The sequence below is a fragment of the Eptesicus fuscus genome, chromosome 4 (genome assembly GCF_027574615.1).
Source record: "Eptesicus fuscus isolate TK198812 chromosome 4, DD_ASM_mEF_20220401, whole genome shotgun sequence".
Taxonomy (NCBI): Eukaryota; Metazoa; Chordata; class Mammalia; order Chiroptera; family Vespertilionidae; genus Eptesicus; species Eptesicus fuscus.
Genome location: NC_072476.1, coordinates 81,886,124 through 81,908,957, shown reverse-complemented (window position 1 = coordinate 81,908,957; position 22,834 = coordinate 81,886,124). Strand labels below are relative to the sequence as shown.

The window sequence follows — 22,834 nt, the reverse complement described above, 5'->3', positions numbered from 1 at the left end:
TTAGTGGTGCTACTGGGAATGGTAGACCCTCTCCCCATGTGCTAAATTTTATTGATGCACATTCAAAAGCTTAAAGAACATACTTTCAGAAGCCTATTTGTCAATATTTTGTATTTTTTACAACAGTGTTTCTTTCTACACTTGCTGTTGCTAAGATGACATACATCCTGGTATTTAGATAAGGACTATATGAAGAAACCGGTATCTTGGCTCTTTCAACATTTTGAAAATTGTCACGTAAACATATTTTAGTATGTGCTAAATTTATGATAACTCTGGTTACTATAATATGTTTATGTATGTGGATATAGATAGCATTTTAGTAAAAATATGTGTACATATATTGAGCCTCTGCTCTGAGAATAGTACAGCTGTCATTTTTATAGACCTTTTACCCTGACCTTTGTTCCTACAACCTAAGAGCCAGAGTCCAACCCATCCCTGGCTTCCTTCGTTTGCCAATGTATTATGGGGATAGGGTGGCAGCAGAGTTTTGTGGTTGGTTAAAACTTACTAGGGGCCCTAAATATCAATTCCCTTGGGCAGTAGCACCTCTAATATATTTATTCTTGTAGAGTTTAAGGGAATGGAACACCGTCAATTATTAAAATATTTTTATTGTCCATTAGTGCCCTACAGATTAATTGGTTGCTTTTTTTCTGTACACAGTAAGTATCTATATATATTTCACCAAAATTAATTTTACATCTTACGGTAGGAAATTTAAGTTTTTGCAGTCAGATAGAAATTGCCTAATTTTAAATGGAATCTATTCTTTTTCCTGTTAATTCTTTTATCATATGAGAAGGTATACAGTATCAAAGAGACAATATTACTTATTATAACTACTGTATCATGAGTTCATTTAAAAATGTAACAATCACTTTTGTCTTACAGGACAAATTATTCGAGAGAAAAGAATTATAGAAGCAGTAAATAAAAACGAAGTAGACTATGAAGTAGGGAATATCCCAACAGAATGGGAAGGTAAGTTTCTGCTTTTAGTGATATCTTCTGGAAGGCAAATTGTTGAAATACATACAGATTAAATAAGAGAACATATAATTTCATGTTCTGTTTCTGCAAAAACTCTTACAATCTAAATCCATAAAACTTTTTAAAAACATTTCATTTTTTTTGAAAATTGTGGAGGTGCCACATTTTTGTAAGGGAGCACGATAAGGAAATAATAAGGGAATGTATGTATCATGAAAAGAACTGTTAAACATTATCAGAGCTGGGACTAGTGCAAGTGAAGCTCCAAAAATAAAAATTGAAGGTGGCGCTCACTTTCATGTGCTGACACTACATTTGCCTAACCCCAGGGGTTGAATCCTATTTCTGGCACTCACTACCCACATGAACTTGGGAAAGTAACTCAAACTTCTCAGCCTTACCTTTCACTTTATAAATTGTGGATATCTTGCTGTAGGTAGCATTTGAAGTATTTGTTCAATTTACCATGACCATGTTAGCTGACTTCCTGTTCAGATAAGGAAGGACACTCATTCCCTATTAAACATTGGAATTAAGGTAAAAGATCAAAGAGGGATAAAAGAGTAGGAGCAATCTCTCAGTATGGCTGGAACAGTAACATTTGAACTCGTAGCTTGTGGGTGGCCATCTTCAATCCACTATTTAAGCTTCGTTGCAGAAAAAGCTCATCTATTTAGAAGAAAATAGAAACCAGTCTTCCAAGAGAAATATATAGCAAGACACAGACTATTTCCTAGGTTTCCAGCAGTTTTTCGGTTGCCAGTTTCACTTCTTTCTGAATGAAGTTCAGCTGCAAGTCTACCTTTGAGTTCTAAGTACCACCCAACACCCTTGTTATAAATTTTCCCTTTTTCCTTACCAGTTCTTAGCCTAGTGCCTGGCACATAGGGAGGCACACAGTAAGTGCTCGTTAAATATGTATTGACTATATGAAATCTAACTTGAGTTGGCTTTTATTTAGCAACTAAAGGAACTTTTTCTGAAATACTAATACCTAATTTAAATATTACTTAACAGTTATCAAGTGTTTACATATATACCTGGTATTGTGCCATTGCTTTTAAAAATTGTGATATAGTTTAATCATCATAACAATCCTGAGCCGAAACCGGTTTGGCTCAGTGGATAGAGCGTCAGCCTGCGGACTGAAGGGTCCCAGGTTCGATTCCGGTCAAGGGCATGTACCTTGGTTGCGGGCACATCCCCAGTAGGGGGTGTGCAGGAGGCAACTGATCGATGTTTCTCTCTCATCGATGTTTCTGGCTCTCTATCCCTCTACTTTCCTCTCTGTAAAAAAAAAAAATCAATAAAAAAAAAAAAAACACAATCCTGAGGTAGACACTGTAATTATACTCATGTAATAGGGAATCTAAGATCAAGAAAAATTAGATAAATTGCCTAGGTCCTACAGCTACACACTCTAAGCAGTAGAACCATTGCTTACTGGTGGTGTAGCATGATACCTAATATATGGTAGTTATAGGTATTAACTTACTTTTATGCCAGCATGTGAGTGTAAATATTTCCCTGGAAATATATTTTTCCATTTCTTCTTATTAGCTATGAAAATACTAGAACTATGAAAAAGAACATTAAAATGGGTAGATGCCATAGACTTTTTGAAGAAATACTGCATATAAACTGGCAACTTCTAGGAGGAGTAAATTGAGCTTTCTTATATTAACAGACTTTCCAATGTTGTAAGCTACATTTGCAATTCTCAAATAATGCTTGTGCCTTCTTATAATGAGCCTATTTTTCATTTTCCCCAATAATAGTATAGAATTAAAATGTGTATAGAAATAAATTAAGTTATAAATAAACAAATAGGTAATGACATTTTTTTAGCCTTTGCAACTTTCAGAGAATTAGAATAAGCTCTAATGCTTTTTATGGCTCTGTCCTAATCTAGTAATTCAACATAACTGTCCCATAGGGCATACCCTAAAAACAAATGTATCACCCACACACTGAAACTAAAATTATTTCTATAGTGTTATATATCAATTAAATGTAAAAAGAAGTTCATACCATGAAAAAAGTAAATTGAAGTCTAAGTAAACGCACAAAACACTATATACAGGAAAGGAAAGAGAAAAAGATCTTTTAAAGTAAATAGTATCAACACCAAATGAATCTAAAGTACTTTTAGGTCCAGATGAATATTTGTCAATTACTAGTAGCAACGTACAGGTACCTACAAGCTGCATTTACTGCCACAATAATGTATTAGACAATGTGCCCTTTTCATTTATCTAGTAAATATCTATTGAGGGCCTATGCATTCATGGACTTTCCATTCTGGAGTGGGAGAGTGGGAGGGAGAAGACAATAAACTAGACAAATAACTATATAGTATGTTAAAGAAAATAAAGCAGGGAGAAGGAATAGAGAGTGTTAGAGAAAGCTTTGCAATTTTAAGAAAAGGATTTGCTGAGATGACTTGAATAAAGGCAGAAGAGGAGTTGGCCATGCAGATAAACAGCAGAGGAGCATTCCTGGAGAGCAAATGCACAAGCCCTGAGGCAGGAGCATGCTCGGTTGTTTAAGGAACTTCAAGGAAGCAGAGTAACTGGAATAGAGCCAGAAGGAAAGTAATAGATAAGGTTAAGAAAGTAACAGGATGCCCAATCACGTAGGTTGTTATAGGCCAGTTTGAAAAGAGTAGTCAGATGCTCTGAGTTGTATTTAACAGGATCACTCTGGCTGCTGCATAGCAAAGAAACTAAGGGGGTCATGGGCAAAACATGTAGACAGAAAGCTCTTGTGATAATTTGGGAAAGGGATAATTGTGATTTGCACCAGAGTGAGAGTGGACATTGAAAGAAGTAGGTGCATTCTGTATCTATTGTAAAGTAGAGCTGATGGGATTTGCTGACAGATTGGATGTGGAATGTGAAAGAGAAAAGTCAGTGATGATCTTAAGCTTTTGAGCCTTACCTGGGAAAATGAAGTTGTTGACTGAGAGAGGCAAGACTGTGGGAGAAGCAAATTTTGGGGAAATGGGATCAATTTTGGAAATGTTAATTTTGATATGCCTATTATACATATAAGTAGAGATAGTGAGTTGTATATAAGCCAAGAATTTAGTGGAAAAGTTTGGGTTGCAGATAAAATTTGGGAGTTGACAGCAAATAAATGATTATTAAAGCCAGGAGACTGAATGAGATCACAAAGGGAATGAGTGTAAATAGAAAATGAGAAGTTGAAAGACTGCGCCTCCCCCACCCCACCCCCATACCCCTACACCCCCACACCCCCTCCCACCCCCGCCTTGGCTACTCCCAAGGTTAAGAGACAAGACAAAAAAGGAACAGCCAGAAAAGTAGGAGAAAAAAAAGAGAAGTGTCATGTGCTAGAAGACAAATGTCAAGGAGAAAGAAGTGATCAACTATGTCAAATGAGGACTGAGGACTGAGCTTCTTAGGCCTGTGGATTTATAGTTCCCATCAAATTTAGAAAAAAAAAATGCCATCATTTCTTCAAAATATTTTCTGTGTCCTTTTCTGTCCTCTATTTTGGTAATTTTAAACTGCTTTAAGTTTTCTCACAGCTCACAGATGTGCTGTTCATTTGTGGAGACTTTTCCTCTTTGGGTTTCATTTTGTATAATTTCTCTTGCTGTATCTTCAAGTCCCTATTTAATCTTTTTTTTTTTTTTTTTTTTTTACAATGTCAAATTACTATTAATCCATCTGGGGTATTTTTCATTTTAGAGATTGCATTTTTCATCTCCACAATTTTGATATGGGTCTGTTTTATATCTTTCAGATCTCTACTTAATATGTTTTACCTTTCCTCTAGCTTTTTTAACATATGGAATGCAATAATAACTTTTAATATTCTTGTCTGCTAATTCCACCACCTGTGTCTGTTTTCAGTTGGTTTTGGTTAGTTGATTCTTTTATCCTCAATATGGGAAGTATTTTTCTGTTTCTATATTTGCTCAGAAATTTCTGATTAGATATCAGACATTTCAAAGTTTTGCTTAGTTGGATACTGGATATTTTTGTCCTCATGTATATATTCTTGAGCTTTATTCTCTGACAGTTAAGTTACTGGGAAACAGTTTGATCCTTTCAGGGCTTGTTTTTAAGATTTGTCAGGTGGACTGGAGCAGCATTTAATCTAAGTCTAATTATTCTGAACTGTTGATGCAAGTAATCAATGCCATATTTTCATACTTAGAAATAAGTCATAGGTTCTGCCTTTATTCAAGGGGAAGAGATCACACAAAGGCATGAATACTATGAGGTGGGGGTTGTGGAGGCAACCTTAAGAGTCTGTTCTTTATACACAGTAACATGAATGACCTTACGAACAACATGGTAAGTAAAATAAGCTAGATGTAAGAGTACATACTGTAAGATTCCACCTATAAGAAATTGTAGATAAGCCCTAACCGGTTTGGCTCAGTGGGTCCCAGGTTCGATTCCAGTCAAGGGCATGTACCTTGGTTGCGGGCACATCCCCAGTAGGGGGTGTGCAGGAGGCAACTGATTAATGTTTCTCTCTCATCGATGTTTCTAACTCTCTCTCCCTCTCCCTTCCTCTCTGTAAAAAAATCAATAAAATATATTTTTTTAAAGAAAGAAATTGTAGATAAGGGAAAACTAATCAATGGTGACAGAAAGTATGTCACTCACTGGGGGCTGTGGGTGGATTAGGGTGCTTACATATAGTTAGACACTAGAGAACTTTTGGGGATGATAGAAATGTTCTGTATACTGATCATGGTGCTGGTCACAAGGTTGTATACATTTGCCAGAACTAATAGTATTGCATATTTAAAATGGTTTCACTGTATTGTATATAAATTGTATCTCAATAAAGTTGATTAAGAAAAAATAACAGTAATAGCTGTGAGCATCACAAAATTTGTAACTTAAATATGCCAATTAAATCTAATAATATCCTTAAGATATGCTTAAGGGTCAGTAGTCAGAAAATGACTCATTTCGCCCTACCCAATTTGACTCAGTGAATAGAGCATCAGCCCGCAGTCAAAGGCACACACCTCGGTTGCAGGCTTTATCCCTGGCACAGGTTGGAACCGTGTGGAAAGCAACCATTCGATGTGTCTCTCTCAGATCGATGTTCCTCTCTCCCCGCCTCCCAACCCCCTTTCCATGCTCTCTAAAAATCAATGGAAAAATATTCTTGGGTGAGGTTTAACAAAAAACAAACAGAAAATGACTCATTTTATAATGAACAACATAGACTGATGAACAAGAACAGACCCAGAAACAAGGAGGCATGGATCATACTGTCGGGCCTCGGGGGTAGGGTAGGGAAGGGTGGGGATAAAGGGAGAGATCAACCAAAGGACTTGTGTGCAGACATATGAGCCCAACCAACAGGGGGGTGGGGGCATGTGTGGGGAGGGGGGTGGGATGGAAATGGGGGGACGAGGACAAATATGTGATACCTTAATCAATAAAGAAATTTTAAAAAAAATGACTCATTTTATAATATTTCATTTGAAGAATTTTCACAATTTAAAAACGTAGGTTTTTTATATTTATAGTTCTTTATGATGTGTCAACACTCAGAACTGGCAAAGATCATTTTTTAAAAGGTGAAGCTTTATTATGGTGTCTTTTCCTTAAGTAAAATAAACAACACATATTTCTATAATATCTTTTATATGCAGACTGTTAGTGACCTTTCTATAATTTTAGTTCCGAATGGTCTATTGAATCTGGTGATGAATGTCTCATTTACCTTAACCCCTGTTGGCAATGCTTCTAAAAGTATATTAGCTATTTTCAGTGTCTGTGGAGATTTGTAGAATGTATGCTTCATGAAGTATTTTCCTGTCTGCTTCTTCTAGTCCCTTTTGGTTATTAATGGGAGCTTTAATTCGTATGCTCACTTTCATGCTCATTATAGTGAGTTATATTCCAATAAGAATATTAAAGTTCAATGAAAATCTTATGCATACTGATGAGAATGCAAAGGAACATTGATGAAAGAATGCTAGGATCTTAAGGCATAAACTGTCCAGTTGTCTTGCTAAATTCTATTCAAACAATGGTTACATTTTAATGAGGACTGATACAGAACCCACCTTACAGATATAATTACTAATGGTAAAATCATTATATAATTTATAATTGGATACGGGTTCAGTTCCGGATTATTCTGAGGTGAAAAGAAAAAAAAGTAGTGATTTGATACTAATGCTTATTTTTATTCCTTCCTCCTCCTAAATTTTGTCAACCTTCAACAGGACATTTCCTTTTTTGTACATAGTGAATAGGAAACTAGGGATGATTATATAATTGAGGATTCACATTGAAAATTTCCAGTTGTAAACCTTTCTTGGATGCATAATAAAGAATAGTCATCAACCATCATCTCGAGATATTTCAAGTATCTGGTTATTATAGAATTATAAATATATAAATTTATTTTAGCAATTACTTTTATGTAGATTAAAGATTTTTTTTTCCCTTCAGCCATTTGAAATAAAGCCAAAGGAAGCTCTTGTATCTTTTCTTGGAGATTAGTGTCCCATGAGAGTGAATAGTCTAGGTGGAACTTAATACATTATCTGAATTATATTATATTCTTACATTTATGAATGAATTTTATAAACTTATCCAAAACCAGTAAGCTTTAGAAAACACATATCAGACTTTCCTCAACCTATTAATGTACCTTGGAATTAAAAAATATATATTTGGATTCTATTGAAATATTTTTGTTTTTCTAACAGTTAAGGAAAATTGAAAATGGTATTTATAGACTATCAATAAGACAAATTTAGTTTCTTTTCTAAACTCCCTTCACTAGTACATACACTACAGAGAGAGGGAATTTATGTTTGGTTCCCTGTTGTATTTCCAGTGCCTAAAACAATATATAACAGTTTCTCAATATTTGGGTTATGCATGAATGAATAAAATGTTTGTGCAAGTTACGGGAAACTTACATTTAAATTTTTTTTTTTCTAGCTTGGATTAGAAAAACAAGAAAAACTCCACCTACAATGGAGGTAAGAATACATAAGGATAATATTCAAATAGCATGTGTTGATAATGTTGTGTTTCTCAATTGGGAATTTTTACTCCTAGGGATACATGAAGCCTCAGAATAAACATGATGCATCTTGCCAAAGTGTTCATTTTACTCCATAGAAAATAATTTAAAACATTTTTATAATAAATGTACAATTATGGAATATAACAAAATTAGTATAAAAATTTAAATGAAATAAAATTTAAAACAAAATCAAAACACTTTTTAGAAACTTTGGACTTATAGCAGCTTGGGTCAGGACATTTCCTCTGGCCCCTGAGATTTCTCTGTTCTAATACACATCCTTTGGGGGAAAAGTTTGGGAAACACTAAATATCTTGGACCTATCCAAATCATGTTCTGCTTATTTGCCCTTATTTTATATAAAACTTAAAATTTCATGATTTTGTATAACTTTAATTCTATCAAGTATCCAAAGAAACTTTGAAATATTCAATAAGATTATAACATGTAGCACTTAGTAATTACTAGTTGAGTTGTCTTTTTATTTAAGACTAAAACAGCGGTCGCCAACCGGTGGTCCGTGGACCACTGGTGGTCCGTGAGGTCTGAAAGGTTGGTGACCACTCCTTTAAAAACATAGTTTTGGTAGTATGCAGAATAAAAAGCATAGCAATGCTGTGGCACATGTGTTTGTAAAACATGTTCATTTTGTAATTTTTATTTTAAAACAATAGCATAACGTGTTATAAAATATTTTGTAAGAAATAAATGTATTTCATAACAGGAAAATTTCCAAATTCACTAGTGTACTGCCTATTCCTTTTCTCCTACTACTTAGGACTTCCCTCCTCTTTTATTTCCCCTATTCCCTCACTACTACAAACCCTTATGACAATGGAAGTTAGCTCCAACACTCAGGCCCCAATTGTTGGGATGTGTGGTATTCCAGGGAAGAAGCCATAATGACCCGTAAGTTGGAATACCTATCTTTACTTGCTCCATTCCTCCTACACTGACCACATCATTGTTTGTCTGGCCAAGGTCTGAGTGATCACACCTCTAAGCCCATCTCTAGCTTTGTATGTTGCTCCCACCTTGCCCTGTTCTACTCTTCGTCAACCCTTCTTTCTGATATCAGTGGAGCTTGGAATAAAAAGGGGAAAAAGTCAATGTGATCCAAGATTAGAAGTGGTTTACATTGGTAGGGTGGATCCAGGAGCCCTTGGATTCACCTTCTCTTGGTCACAAAAGGTACTGTTCTTAGAGCAAAGGCGTTTCTTCTATCATCAGAACTTTGAAAGCCTTCTTCTATGTAAACATTGATATGAAAAGTGAGTAGATGGAGGCTACTGCAATAATCTGATTGAGTCTCAATGTGCCCCTTAGGGCAGGGAAGCCAAGCCATCCAGCTGCCATCAGGCCTGCCTGCAGTATCTGCTGGGTTAGGTGAATTCCTACCTGCAGCGGCTCCACATGGGCTGTGCCCTAGGCTTCAAGGCCCATCTCTGCAGCCCTCCTGCTCGTAGTGGCCTAGAGTGAGTGGGGGTTCTGCAGCGACACAGAGGCGCCCTCCTTGCTCCCCTTCCACTCTGACCAACTGCCAGCTATGGCAGGGTATGGGCCTAATGCTCCAGCACTATCCATTTTCAGGGCTACCAAGCAAGATACCAGGGTTTCTCCATGGCACTCTTATTGGCTTCAAGTCTTCAGAATCCACACAGGACTCTTTAAAACATGACACTCCAGTCAAAGTTTACAGTCAATAAAACCACCATTGGAAACCAGTCTTATTGAATTTATGCAAAGAAATGCATTGCCGTGATTCATTCATTAAGAATTGCCAAATTTTGGAGGGATAATATAGGGGGAAAAATACACTAACCTGCTTTAAGATCTTTTGATTTTCCTTGCCAGTCCTTCCCATGGACTCTTCAGAAGATGTAATATTTTTCCAGATGCATTATAACAAAACAGTGTAACTGTCTCCAAATGACAAGAAGAAATTTAATATGACACGGTTGTGGATTTCATTATAATGCAGATGACATGGAATGATGACATGGAATGTTGTCCTTTCTGTAAAACCCAACATTCTATAATATCAATTCACTATTTCTTCAAATAACTGACCTTTAAAGGAGTTCTCTCTACCTAGTATTATTATGTTCATTTTATAAGTTATAGAATTGAAATGTCTTAAAATTGACAATTTGCATATTTAATTCTACTTTTCTGTGGACTTAAATTGCAAAGGTGGAGTGTATATCTGTTTGGAAAATTAGATCCCAACCTCGCATTATCGCTTTGGGGAATGGAATGGAAATGGATAAGAAAACTGTGGCACATTCACACACTGGGTTACAGCATGAATGAAGTAGAGCTGCATGTTTCAACATGGATAAATCTCAGAAATGTGATATTGAGCAAAAAGAGCAAGTTGAATAAGATTTCATACAATATGATGCCATGTATATAAAGTTTAAAAGCAGGGAAAAGATAATGGACTATCAAGTAAAGTTAGTGAGTTAAACAAATGAGTTTACTTTCTCTTTAAGCCTAATGAAAATAACAATGAAAGAATTTATATTAAAAAGCATAAACCTAAATTGAAGAGGCGCAAAACGGCAACAGTGCTTCAGAAGCTGGAAAGCAGATGAACAACTGGTAACAGATTTAGCAAAACTGAGAATAACTCCTCTGGCAGAGGAGAAAGCCCAGAAGTAACCCAATTTAAATTGTAAAACCCCAGAATGCTTAGTAATTGGCAGTGCCAGGAAACTCGGAAAGTGGACTTGAGGCTTATGCTGAAAATCTGTTTAGGAAGCAATTGGATACTAACAAATAAATGTAGAAGAAATAATAGAGTTGAAAAACCAGCATTTAGTAACTGTTATTAATTCAGGGGAAAATCATTAGTGGATACTAAAACCATTGGGTCAAATTGGGGAACAGAAAGTTTACATGGCATCCAGGTAGCCCCCTGAAAATTACTTATTAATTACAATGGGTAAAAAGAGATCTGTACTGGGCAAATCTGGAGGATACCACCTTAACCAAGTCGTCAAAGTTATGCCAGGTAAAGCAGATTTGACATCATATTTGCCTTCTTGTATGATGCACTGAGAATAAGACATTATTCATATAGTGCTTATTAAATTATACAAACAATCTAATCACGAAGAAACAACCAGAAAACCTAAATTGGGACACATTTCATAAAACACCAGACTGGTCATGTCATTGTCATGAACAACAGAGAAAGACTGATGAATATGACAATTAAATATAGTACTTGATCCTGGATTAGGGGAAAAACAACTATAAAGGACAGTATTGGGATAATTGGTGAAGTTTGAACATGAACCATATATTAAGAATAGCATCGTATCAAAGCTAAATCTGAAGATAAAGAAAAGGATGTTGTTAAATTCCCTTTGTAAAAGTTGGAAACCTAGGCAACTTCTCTACCCAGTTGAAAACTGTAATTTTATTCATGGGAAAGCGAAAACAGAGGAATTAAATGAACACATACATACTGAACATATCAAGTGAGGTTGAATTATAAATAAGCACATGGAAAATAAACAGAATTCATGTGTTATCTCCAAGAAAAACAGAACTTGAGTAGCAAACAAAAAGTAATTCAAGTATACTAGATAACTCCCTTATTCATAGGGTTTACTCATAATATAAATATTGAATATTGATCTACAACTATATTGAGAGTATTAGGCCACAAGAATAATGGGAAAAGTCTTCATTTTTAATAATGAGAAGTTAATGTACAATGTTTAAAACTGAAAAGTAAAGAATTAATAATGTGAGAATGTTATTTAGATATTACAGAGGGTTCAGTCTGCTTTATAGCTGTCAAACGCATGTGTGGCTCCCTGGTTTATATGTACTATAATCATAGACATTAGCTAAAAGAATATAAAATAGTTTCTTCTGGTGAGAGGGAAATATTATTTTTAATAAAAAGCCTTTTAGAACGATCTGGTCCTACATACTATGTGAGTATATAACTTTGATTTAAAAAATAATTTTTAAAAACACATAATGTTATAGATGAAGGGTAGGAATGTTTTTCTTTAAAGCGCCAATAGCCTGGCTGTTGTGGCTCAGTGGTTGAGCATCAAGCTAGGAAACAGGTCACGGTTCGATTCATGGTCAGGGCACATGCCCAGGTTGCAGGCTTCATCCCCAGTGGGGAGCATGCAGGAAGCAGCCAGTCAATGATTCTCTATCATTGATGTTTCTCTCTCTCTCTCTGAAATCAATAAAAATATATTTTTTAAAAAGGGCCAAATAGTAAATATTTCTGACATTGTGAGACAGTCTTGGTTGCATCTCTTTTAACTTTGCCATTACTAGTGTCAAAGCAGTTATAGATAATATGGAAACAAGTATTCAATAGAACTTTATTTACAAAACAGGTGGCAGATAGATCCTAGTTTGCTAGACCCTGCTATTGTTCAGTGGTTTTCAGATTGGGATACCTGTACCACTGGGTACATAAAGGCTTCCTATGCAATATACAGGTATGGATAGACTTTAACGAATTTATTTCCATATTCTCTCTTTCCATATGTCGTCTTCCCTAAAAATGATCTGCGTAAGAACTTCCTTCTTGTCTTCCAGTTTTCCTTTCTGACTTATTTCATAATCATCTCTCACTTTTCAAAAAGAAAACCTTACTCCTTGTCCATATTAAATCTTACGATAGTGCATTGCCTTGGGGTTTAAAAATCTCCAGGGCACCAAAATGAAGAGACTGTTGGAAAGTGAATCTCTCCCTCAGGAGAGTCCTGTGAGAGCAAAGCAGAGAAAACAACACTTTATTTCATCCAGGCAACAAACTCATACAAGGCTCCATACCTTATAGTTTCTCTTTCTAGCTAGCTAGCTAGCTGTCCATTTATCTATGTTAAAATTAAAATTCACAAGTGAGAAAGTTGTCATGGGGACACATAATAAAACATTTATTTGAATTTTAAAAGTTAAGTTAGACTTTCTCTGACACAGTAAGTTAGATTTGGCTGACTGGGTTTGAAAATGAGGCTTTGCCAATTAAGTTATATGGTTATATTTTCCATAAATTGAATAAGCTAAACTGAGGCTTCATATTTAAAGCATGCATTCAATATGCAATAAACTGGAAAATACATCCTTTGCCATTATTTAAATGTCAACTTAAATGTGTAAGGTAGTAAATAGTTTTCAAAAGTTTTAGGAGATAAGTGTGCAAAAAAATTTAGAAAACTACTGCTACTATTGTTTATGAATATACAAAGATGTAGTGAAAGTATAAAAATATGCCTGAAATACTTAAAATTCTAAAATATCAACGTCATTTAAGGAATCATCATAGTAATATGCATAAGAAACAATCATTGTGGTGGCCCAGTGTTTGGCATTCCTTTTTAAAGCCTTGATGCTTTTTTAAATTCATTTGGTTAATTCTTCAGCACCTGGTATGTGCTTAATAACCAACATAATTTCTTTGTAGACTTCTGTTGTACATACCACCCTTCCTAGATATCATAATTGTTAAATTACATTTAGATTCTATTTTTAAAATCAGTTTTTCCTCTGTGAAACTGAATTAGTTTGTTTCTTTAAGGCTGCAAGGAAAACACATTCACATATTGCCTTCAGAAATTGGATCTTATTGCAAGGTCACACAGGAGCATTATGTCTTCAGTGGTACAGTCATTCTGGAATCTGGTTTCTAATACTAGAAAGGATATATCCTGAGCTTGACCAAAGTCCCATTCTTTATTTACCTACTCACATATTTACAAAGAGGTGGTTGAACGGGTTTATTGCCATGCACAATGAAAGGTCCCTGTTGGCCAGATTTTTATGCCAGTCATTTGGCCTCTCTCATGCCTAACCCATTTGTGCCTGCCTTTGACCAGGCAAAGGAACAGGCTTGTCCCCACTTAGGAGTGCCTGAGGCTCTGCAGTTTAAACCTACCTGCCAGTGTAATTGGGGGGCATTTTTGTGACTCTTTGGCTTGGCCTCTACCATGACTTAACTTGATTTTTTTTCCTTTATTTTGTTAAAACATTAATATAACAACAATTTTAAAAAATCGAAATAATAAGGGGGAGGGTAATGGGGAAATAAGGACACATATGTAACACCTTAATCAATAAAGAAATTAAAAAAAAATAGAAATAACGAATTACCCCAAATTCTGTGGCTGGCTACATAACTTTTAACATTAACAAGTGAGTTTACCCATGCATACATTGGTACATAACTGTAATTTTGATATACTTATTATTTTGTATTGATTCTGTAGTCCTAACTATCATAATGAATAAAAGCAAACACTTGAAACAATAATGGAACACTTAGAGATGCCTTTCTGTGTGCCTTCTTTGATATTGACCTCTAGCTTTGTAAAAACGAAAATATAAAATTTGTCATGCTTAGAAAACTGTAGTAAGAAATGAAAGTATATCATTTGAGTGTTTTGAGCTCCTCATGCACTTTTAACCATAAGCTAGTGTGCTTCTCTAACTGTAGGTATTTACTTATATATCATGCAAGAAAATTTTATGCCAGTTGGTGCTGTAAATTTTTTTGGTTTTCAAAACATCAATTTTAGGATACTAAAAAGTAGTATCTCAAATTTCAAGCATCCACATGTCTCACTCTAAAAGGATTGCTTCCTGTATAGTCTATGCAAAGCTGAGGTCTGAGTTTGAGCTTAGCACATTTTTCCTTCTCTTTTGACCTTTATCTGACTTTTAAGGAGCAGAACAGAAAAGGTGTTGTTGTTTTTAAGTTGTAATAAATAAAGTCCTATTATTCATTATTTTTAGATATACTTGAATTCAATTCTTCTGAGATTTCATTATAACTTACTAGGTGCATATTTAAAAGTATACAGAATTAGTTCTGAGTAGTTAACTTCTGAGTCATATATCATCAGTTACTAAGACAAGTCTTATTTCGGTTTTAGAACTGGGCTTATATCCGGAGTGAAAAAGGTTAAGGGAGTTAAAATGAGGTTAGGGTTGTTGTTTTTTAAATTTACTTTTTTTTTCTTTTTTTTTCAGTTATCTCACCAAAACAATTTCTTGTGATTTTCTTCTTATTCTTTTTATGCTGGAGAAGTAATGATTTTCCTTATAATTTAAAAATAAAAATAAATAAATTGCTGCTGACCACTTTTATAGATATAATTTGATTTCTTTAAATGGGAGAGTGGGATAATGGTGTTTAGGAAAATTGTATTGATTTCTTTGGTGATGTACCTCTAGGACACCAAGCCACAGTTGATTGCCTCTGATTTTATTATGTCTTTAGGCATGCCAGATTTTATTCTCAAATGCATATTATGACCATGATAAAACACTGTACTCATTTGCTAACTATATGATGTTGCTATGGTAACAAGGAATTAGGCATTTTTATTTTTTTTCCAGATATTTATGTGTTCATTTCATTCAAATATACTTAATTTCCTTCTCCGATATCACATTCTGGTGTCACTGTGATGCATTTCTTTGCCAGTATTCCAAAACATGAGTAAATGGATATGTCATCCAGAGCAGGGTTTTTCAACTTACGGGATACATTAGTGGATTGTGAAATCAATTTAGTGGGTTATAAGTATTTTTCCTTTTAATGAAATAGAAAAAATATGGGATAGAAAATACCAGCATATAAAACCTTACTAAGACTAAGTATTGCTTTCTGAAACTCTTGTTTCAGATACACACTTATAAATATATATGTGTACCAAGTTGTGGTGTAAAATGTATTTCTTACTGTGATGGTTAATTGTTATGTGTCAACTTGGCTAGGCCACACTCTCAAGTATTTGGTCAAAAACAGTAGTCTAGATTTTACTGTAAAGGTGTATTTGGGTGTGTGTTGTTGTTGTTTTTCAGATGAGATTAACATTTAAATCAATAGATTTTGAGTAAACCAGATTACCCTTCATAGTGTAGATAGACATCATCCAATCAGTTGAAGACCTAAGAGAAAAAAGACTGACATCCTCTGAGGAAGAGGGGATTCTGCCTGCCGGTAGACTGCTTTTGGACTTGAGCTGCAACATCACCTCTAACCTGGGTCTCCAGCCTGTCAGCCTACCAGGAAGATTTGGACTTAACCAGCCTCCACAATTATGTGAACCCATTCCTTAAAAATCAATCAATCTCTCCCCTCCCCCTATATATTTTCATATACATATATACATACAAACATGCTCCTACACATACATACATGTATATATGATATTGAGTACCTGTTATGTGCTAGGCATTGTTCCAGGTATCTGGTGAAACTATGCATCTGGCATAATTCACAGGGCTCATAATTCACAGGAACTAAAAGTTTGATACAAGGTATTTGGATATTTTAAAAGTATCTCAAATCCGGTAGGTCTAAAATGAAACTCCTCTTTTCTTCTATTTCCCACCATGGTCAATGACATTATCTGTCATCACTCATCAGAAACTTGGGGATTGTCCTGATCTTGTTCGCTTCCACGTACTTGGTGACCAAGACTTCCTTTTGAATATCTTAACAATCTGTCTTTTCTTCTTCATCTTACTCCCATTGCCTTGGGTTCTGCCCTAATGATTTTTCCCTTGCATTTCTGCAGTAGCATTCTAACTGATTTCTCTATTCCAATCTTGCCTGCCTCCAATCCAATTTCTACAGTTGCCAGAGTCATTTTTTTTTTATATATATTTTATTGATTTTTTTACAGAGAGGAAGGGAGAGGGATAGAGAGCTAGAAACATCGATGAGAGAGAATCATCGACCAGCTGCCTCCTGCACACCCCCTACCAGGGATGTGCCCGCAGCCAATGTACATGCCCTTGACCGGAATCGAACCTGGGACCTTTCAGTCCGCAGACCGACGCTCTATCCATTGAGCCAAACCGGTTTCGGCCAGAGTCATTTTTTTTTAACATGGTATAGACATTTAAATCTTTCTGCTATGGTTGCCAGATTTCTCAAATAAAAATACAGGGAACCTACTTAAATCTAACTTTTAAACAAACAATGAATAATAATAAATGTAAGTGTGTCCCATGCAATATTTAGGACATACTTATACTAAAAAACGATCTGTTGTTTATCTGAAATTCAAATTAAATATTCTACTTTTTTACCTGGAAACCTACTCTTGCTTCAAAGTCAAAATATGTTCCAGGGTTTCATGGGTTCAGGATAAAACCTCAATGTCCTAACATTGCATGTCATATGAACCACTGACAGTGTCCTGAGTTTGCAGTGCTTCTTTACTCTTCCATTCCTGCAAATATGTACTTTATATCTTCCCAGAATGCCCCTGCTCTTCTCAGTTCTTTGGTTAATTTAAGACTCAGGCATCACCTTCTCTAAGAAGTCATTTCTAACCCCCTAGTCCCTACCATGTAGACCATAATAGGAACACAAGCTTTCTTTCTGTTTCTCATATCATTCTTTGCTTAATGTCACAAAATTAATCATATTGTAATTTAATTAATATTTCAACCTATCTCTCTTCTCGGGATTGTGAATTCCTTAAAGACAAGGTAAAAATTGTGTCTTTTCACTCTGTATCCTTGGCACAATAGTGGGCTCTCGATATATAAATGAACCAATGAATGAGTGAGACAGAAGGCAAGAACCCATGCTCATTAGCCATGTAACTGGCCATTGGTGCTTACCCAGATCTTCCCCACCTTGACTCCTGGATAAGTCTGTGTTGCAGCAAGTCACCTCCTTGGCCTGTCCTCCTCTCGGCTCCCAAGGAAGCTCCATAAGACTATGAGCCAGGTTTTGTTTCCTGTATCTCCAAGCCTTTGAATTGTAGGTGCTCAGGATACATTTGTTTAGTAAAAGAAAGAATGAACAGTGCATGAATGAATGAGTGTATCTTGGAGGACAATCTTCAGCAGGACATTTTTTATTCTCTAGGGCAGACTGTAAGCTGGAGCCCCAACTTCTCTAACTATATCTCACCTCTTCTTGCCCAACTCCTTTCTTCCCTTCCTTAACCTAGGAGATAACTGTTTTCTCTCTACAGCAGCTGGCGCATAACAGCTCAACAAATGTTAGCAATCATTCGCAGATGGAACCTCCTCTTTCCTCCAGGGCTCCAGTGCTCTGCCACTTATTTCCCATTCACGAGCCCAAGCCTGGAAAGCCATGGGGGCCTGACATTGCTTTCCCTCTCAGGGATTGTGGTCTTCCCTTCTCACACAAGGGAGCAAGGTTTCCTTTGTCTCCCACCAGGGCAATTCAATTAAGTAAGACTAAAGTTAAACGATTCTATTTTTTTTTAATTAATGTTTAATAGCTAAATTTCTTTTTCAATTAAATAATTGTATCTTTATGCTCAAAGTCTTTTTTTCATATATATGGAAGTTCTTTTATATCAAAGGAAATACCACCTACAAAACTATTAATGACTTAGGCTCTGTGATTAGTTCGTTTTAATGACATTTTTGAGATTTAATAATCTGGCTCACTTTCAATGAAAGAAAACTCAATGCCAGAAATTCCTAGCCAGCAAGGAATATAAACAAATCTTACAATTGTCTCCTCAAATAACAGGAATAATTGAGATCAACTTCTTGCAATTAGAAATGTTTTGAAAAAAGTGCAGGGGAAAAGTTCAAGAAAGCATGTCAAAACAACAAAACTCAGTCTAATGTTCATTATTGTAACTGATCAAAGTCTGTTTGCAGTATATTTGAATGTTAATAAATTAAATGTGACATTGATTTGGCAGAGGCACACTAGTAATTGGCAAAAACACGTAGCAGGAGCAGCTTCTGCTAAAGCAGAACTTGCTTGGTTGTTGTTTCATTCTCATAGCTTTCTTAGCAACCCAGTGCTGTCATACTAACCTAACTGTCATTTACCCTTTTGGTTTCTACTCCCATCCAGGCAAGATTAAATTCATTTTTTATTACTAATCTAGCAGGTGTTGCCTCTGGTCTGAACACAGAGTACCTTTTGGTGACCTTGTACCTCTCCCGTTTTTCTCTTCTCTCTTTCACATATTAAAAAAGGGTGATCTAATAACTTATTATTATATCCTGTCAGTTCAACTTGTAGAACTAAAAATGTAGTTTAATTAAACAGTTTGGCAGTATTTTCAAGCTTAGGCATTCTGTTGCATTTGCTAGGCCTGAATTATTTCATGGTATGTTATAAAATTGAAGCTGTAAAAAAATATTCAGCTTACAACATTTTGAAATAGTTGTTCCCCAAATTCCATTGTAATTATGTTGATTGTGGGACAGGGGTGTATAATATATTCTAGGAGGCCATTTTCTGAATAAGAACCTTCTACAGTAACCGACGTTTATGGTTTAGGGACCTAGGACATACTTTGTGCCAAATAGTCACATACAATCTATTTACTAAACCTTTTTGTATTCTTCAAAAATGTTTTTTCTTAAATTGATTCAAAGTCAATGTACTCATATTTAAATTTTTTAAATGTTCATTAACACAAAATTATTCATTAATATGTATAGTTTAAATTATAGAAAAAAATTAATGGAGATATCAAAGTCAAGTATATTTATACTAGAAGCCCGATGCATGAAATTCGTGCAAGGGGCTCGACCCTCACAGCTGCAGCGGCTTGCCTTGGCCTTCACAGCCCCAGCTTCATCCGGAAGGTTGTCCAGAAGGACATCTGGCTGTCCGGTCTAATTAGAATATTACGCTTTTATTATTATAGATTACAAATTATAGCAATTACCTAGCAAGAGTTGCAAAATATATAGATTAGGAAGAATAGAATATATTTAGTAATTTAAATATTTTAGAAAGTTGATCTTTTTATAAAAGCTAAACTGTCATTGTATCTTGCTCTTATGTGTTTGAATATGTAAACTTTCTAATAATGAAGCACTGTTGAATTTACTTTAAACTGTAGTTAGATTTTATCTTGGTATATATTTTGTACTTAAGTTTGAACATAGTTATTCATGGCATACCTTAATTCACAAGTACTTGAAGCCAAATGGAGACCATTTATAAATACTCAAGAGGAATGTGGAGCCAGATCATCAGAGAATGGGTTATAATATGTATAGTAGTATATGTATTCTGCCTGCCTTTTTTCCTAGCTATATTCATAGCATTTTTAAAAGCAAAAGTTATTATTCCCTAAAACCATTTATTAGTTCTTTTCATTTTTAGGTATATCTATATTTAAATTGTCAAATAATTTTGAAGGCTTTTATTATGGAACTAGTAGCCCTGTGCACAAATCCGTGTGCCAGTAGCTTTCTGTGGGGCCTGGCCACTCTGCGCCCACTGCCCAGAGGCTCTCCGCGGCCCAGAGGCCCAACCATGGCCAGGCGTGGACCGCTTGCCTCATCCCCACAGCAATGAAGCAAGCATTCCGCCAGGCCGCTCATGCTGCCCACTCTCAGCAGCCGCCCCCCCCCCCCCCCTCCCAGGGGCTGGGGTCCTCCGGCAGGGCTGAGAGGACTGGGCACCACCATCTTGTGGCTATGGGCACCGCCATCTTTGTGACAGAGTGATGGTTAATTTGTATATTACCCTTTTATTAGATAGGGTTTTATATTTAACATGACTATAACACCACCCATATCATATATATATATATTAGAGAGAGAGATATAGATAATATTACTGAAATACTCCATGATAGAAGAATTCTCAGTTGACTAGGTTGAAACTTGTGAGATAGATATAGGGTTAGGAGATTGAGGTTTTGAATTATATTATGAAAACCATTATTTATTTTTATTTATACATACATATGGCAAAAATGTGTAAGCACACTAAATTAAGAAATACTACTGATATTTTACATATCTTAAATTAGTAATAATGAATAATTTATTATTTATAGTTACTGTCTGTTATTTACTAGGTAATATTTCTAAAATGTTTTGTATGTATACTTAGAACTGCATCCAAATATTAATTCCACTTAATAGTATAGACTCATAGTTGTTCACTCCCACACCTCTGGTCCAAGTGTGGCCCCTGAGATGCAGAATGGCTTGGATACATGAGACAGAAGAATCTTTGGGTAACCTTTTAACTCACTCAGATATATTTCTTAACCTTTCCCTTTCCCTGATACTCATCAAGTAAACCAAACTTTCTTCCAGTTACTATAACTCCAACAGAGAGCACTTGTGGTCAGCTCTCTCTCTTCTCAGATACTATAGTGCAGTTCAAGGTCCAGCTTTCCAATGCTTCAGTTTCCTTTATCTCTCCCAAGGCATCATCACTGAGACTTTAGTCCTAGTCTGCCATTTGTTTTACCTCTTTTTTTGTAGTTCTAGTATCCAATTCTGTTATCTAATATCTCCCACAGCTATAACTATATATTAGAGCTGATTTTTTTTTCACCATCTTGGAAAATTCCTGTGTACTAGAATATCACATAAGGGACTGTATGATTGGAGTGGGATTATATTGAGCCTAAGGTCTATGCATGAGTTGTAAGTCAACATGTTAGTAGATTGCATTTTCAAGCTTTGTTTTTATCTGTATTTTATTAATAAATTAAAAAGAACTTTAAAAGCTTTTTATCATTACCATACCTAGCAATTTACAGCATTGAATACAATAGTACAGCTAGCATTAGGGCTCTTAAGCAAGGCTCTTAGCGAAGAATTGGCATTGGAAAGGACTTGAGCTACAACCTTTTGTATGCTTGAGTTCACAACACTGAATTAGTGGATACTACACAATAAATAACCATTACTTTGACTATTCTACAAAAACAGGGATGAGCTTGTTAAAGACATCCAAAGCTTTTTCTTTTAAAAAAAATATTTTTTCAGTGTAATCCTTCACAAACAATGGTAATTTATAATGTGACATAAAGAAACGATGTAGACTCAAATACTTAATACATAATACTTTTACAGCTGAGTGTCTGTTTTCCCAATATCAAGTATAAGCGAATTTGCTCCAACTGAACATTCCTACTGTCTGTTGAAAGGAGAAAAGTTGTCACAGAACAATAGTCATTCGTAGAGGATGTCTTTAAGGAGAGGTTTGAAATAACAGATTAGATACAGCTCATGCTTTTTCTATTGTCATTATGGTTTCTTTTTCTTCTTCCCTGAGACTGGTATCCTTCAATACTTCATTCCCAGGGACTCTTTGATGTGACCTTCTGAGAATGGAGTTGACCTCATGCATGACTTTCTAATTGTTAACTCCACTGCACTCAGCTTCAGATGGAGAAGTTCCATTGTTGACATACTCTTCTAAGCCCAGGCCAGGGAAGCCAAGGACAATGGTGTAACACATGGAAGAGTTGGTGGGCAGAAGCTGTTTGTCAGATGGGAATAGGGAGGGGATGAGGCATTGTCCTCCCTCCCAGGTAGGTGCTATTAATTTGAGGGCTGCATATGGTCACTATAGTCCTCTTGCCTTTCAGGCTGCACTTCTCAACTTAGTGGTAACGGATATCTTTGCAAAGCTTGAAAAGTCCTGTAGGTGGGGATACAGTCATGATATGCCTCAAAACCCACAGCAGTAGTTTCAGTGGATGGTATGAAGGATTTGTTGAAGGATTTTAGAGGAGGTGTATATAAAGTTAAGGGCATTGAGTACGTAGCAGAATGTCCAAAGATCTAGCATTTTCCTCTGCAATGAAGTTCTTCATTCTGATCGTTTCTGGTGCTATTCGTTCCTTTATGTAGATTTGAATTTCTGTTTATCTCATTTTCCTTCAGTCTGAAGTACTTTCTTTAATGTTTCTTGTAGAAGAGGCTAGCTGATGAAAAATTCAACCTCTATTTGTCTGAAAATGTCATGATACCTTTATTTTTTAGGGATATTTTCACTGGATACAGGATTCTAAGTTGAGAGTTT

General features: G+C 35.6%; 1 protein-coding gene across 1 annotated transcript in view; it reads left to right on the top strand.

The window, feature by feature from the left end:
- NDUFAF2 (NADH:ubiquinone oxidoreductase complex assembly factor 2) overlaps positions 1–22,834 on the top strand; it is a 106,935-nt gene that overhangs the window by 78,157 nt on the left and 5,944 nt on the right. The window contains exons 2-3 of the mRNA XM_008161850.3: positions 898–987; positions 7,956–7,996. Coding sequence (XP_008160072.1) covers positions 898–987; positions 7,956–7,996 — 131 coding nt within the window. The remainder of the gene's footprint in view (positions 1–897; positions 988–7,955; positions 7,997–22,834) is intronic.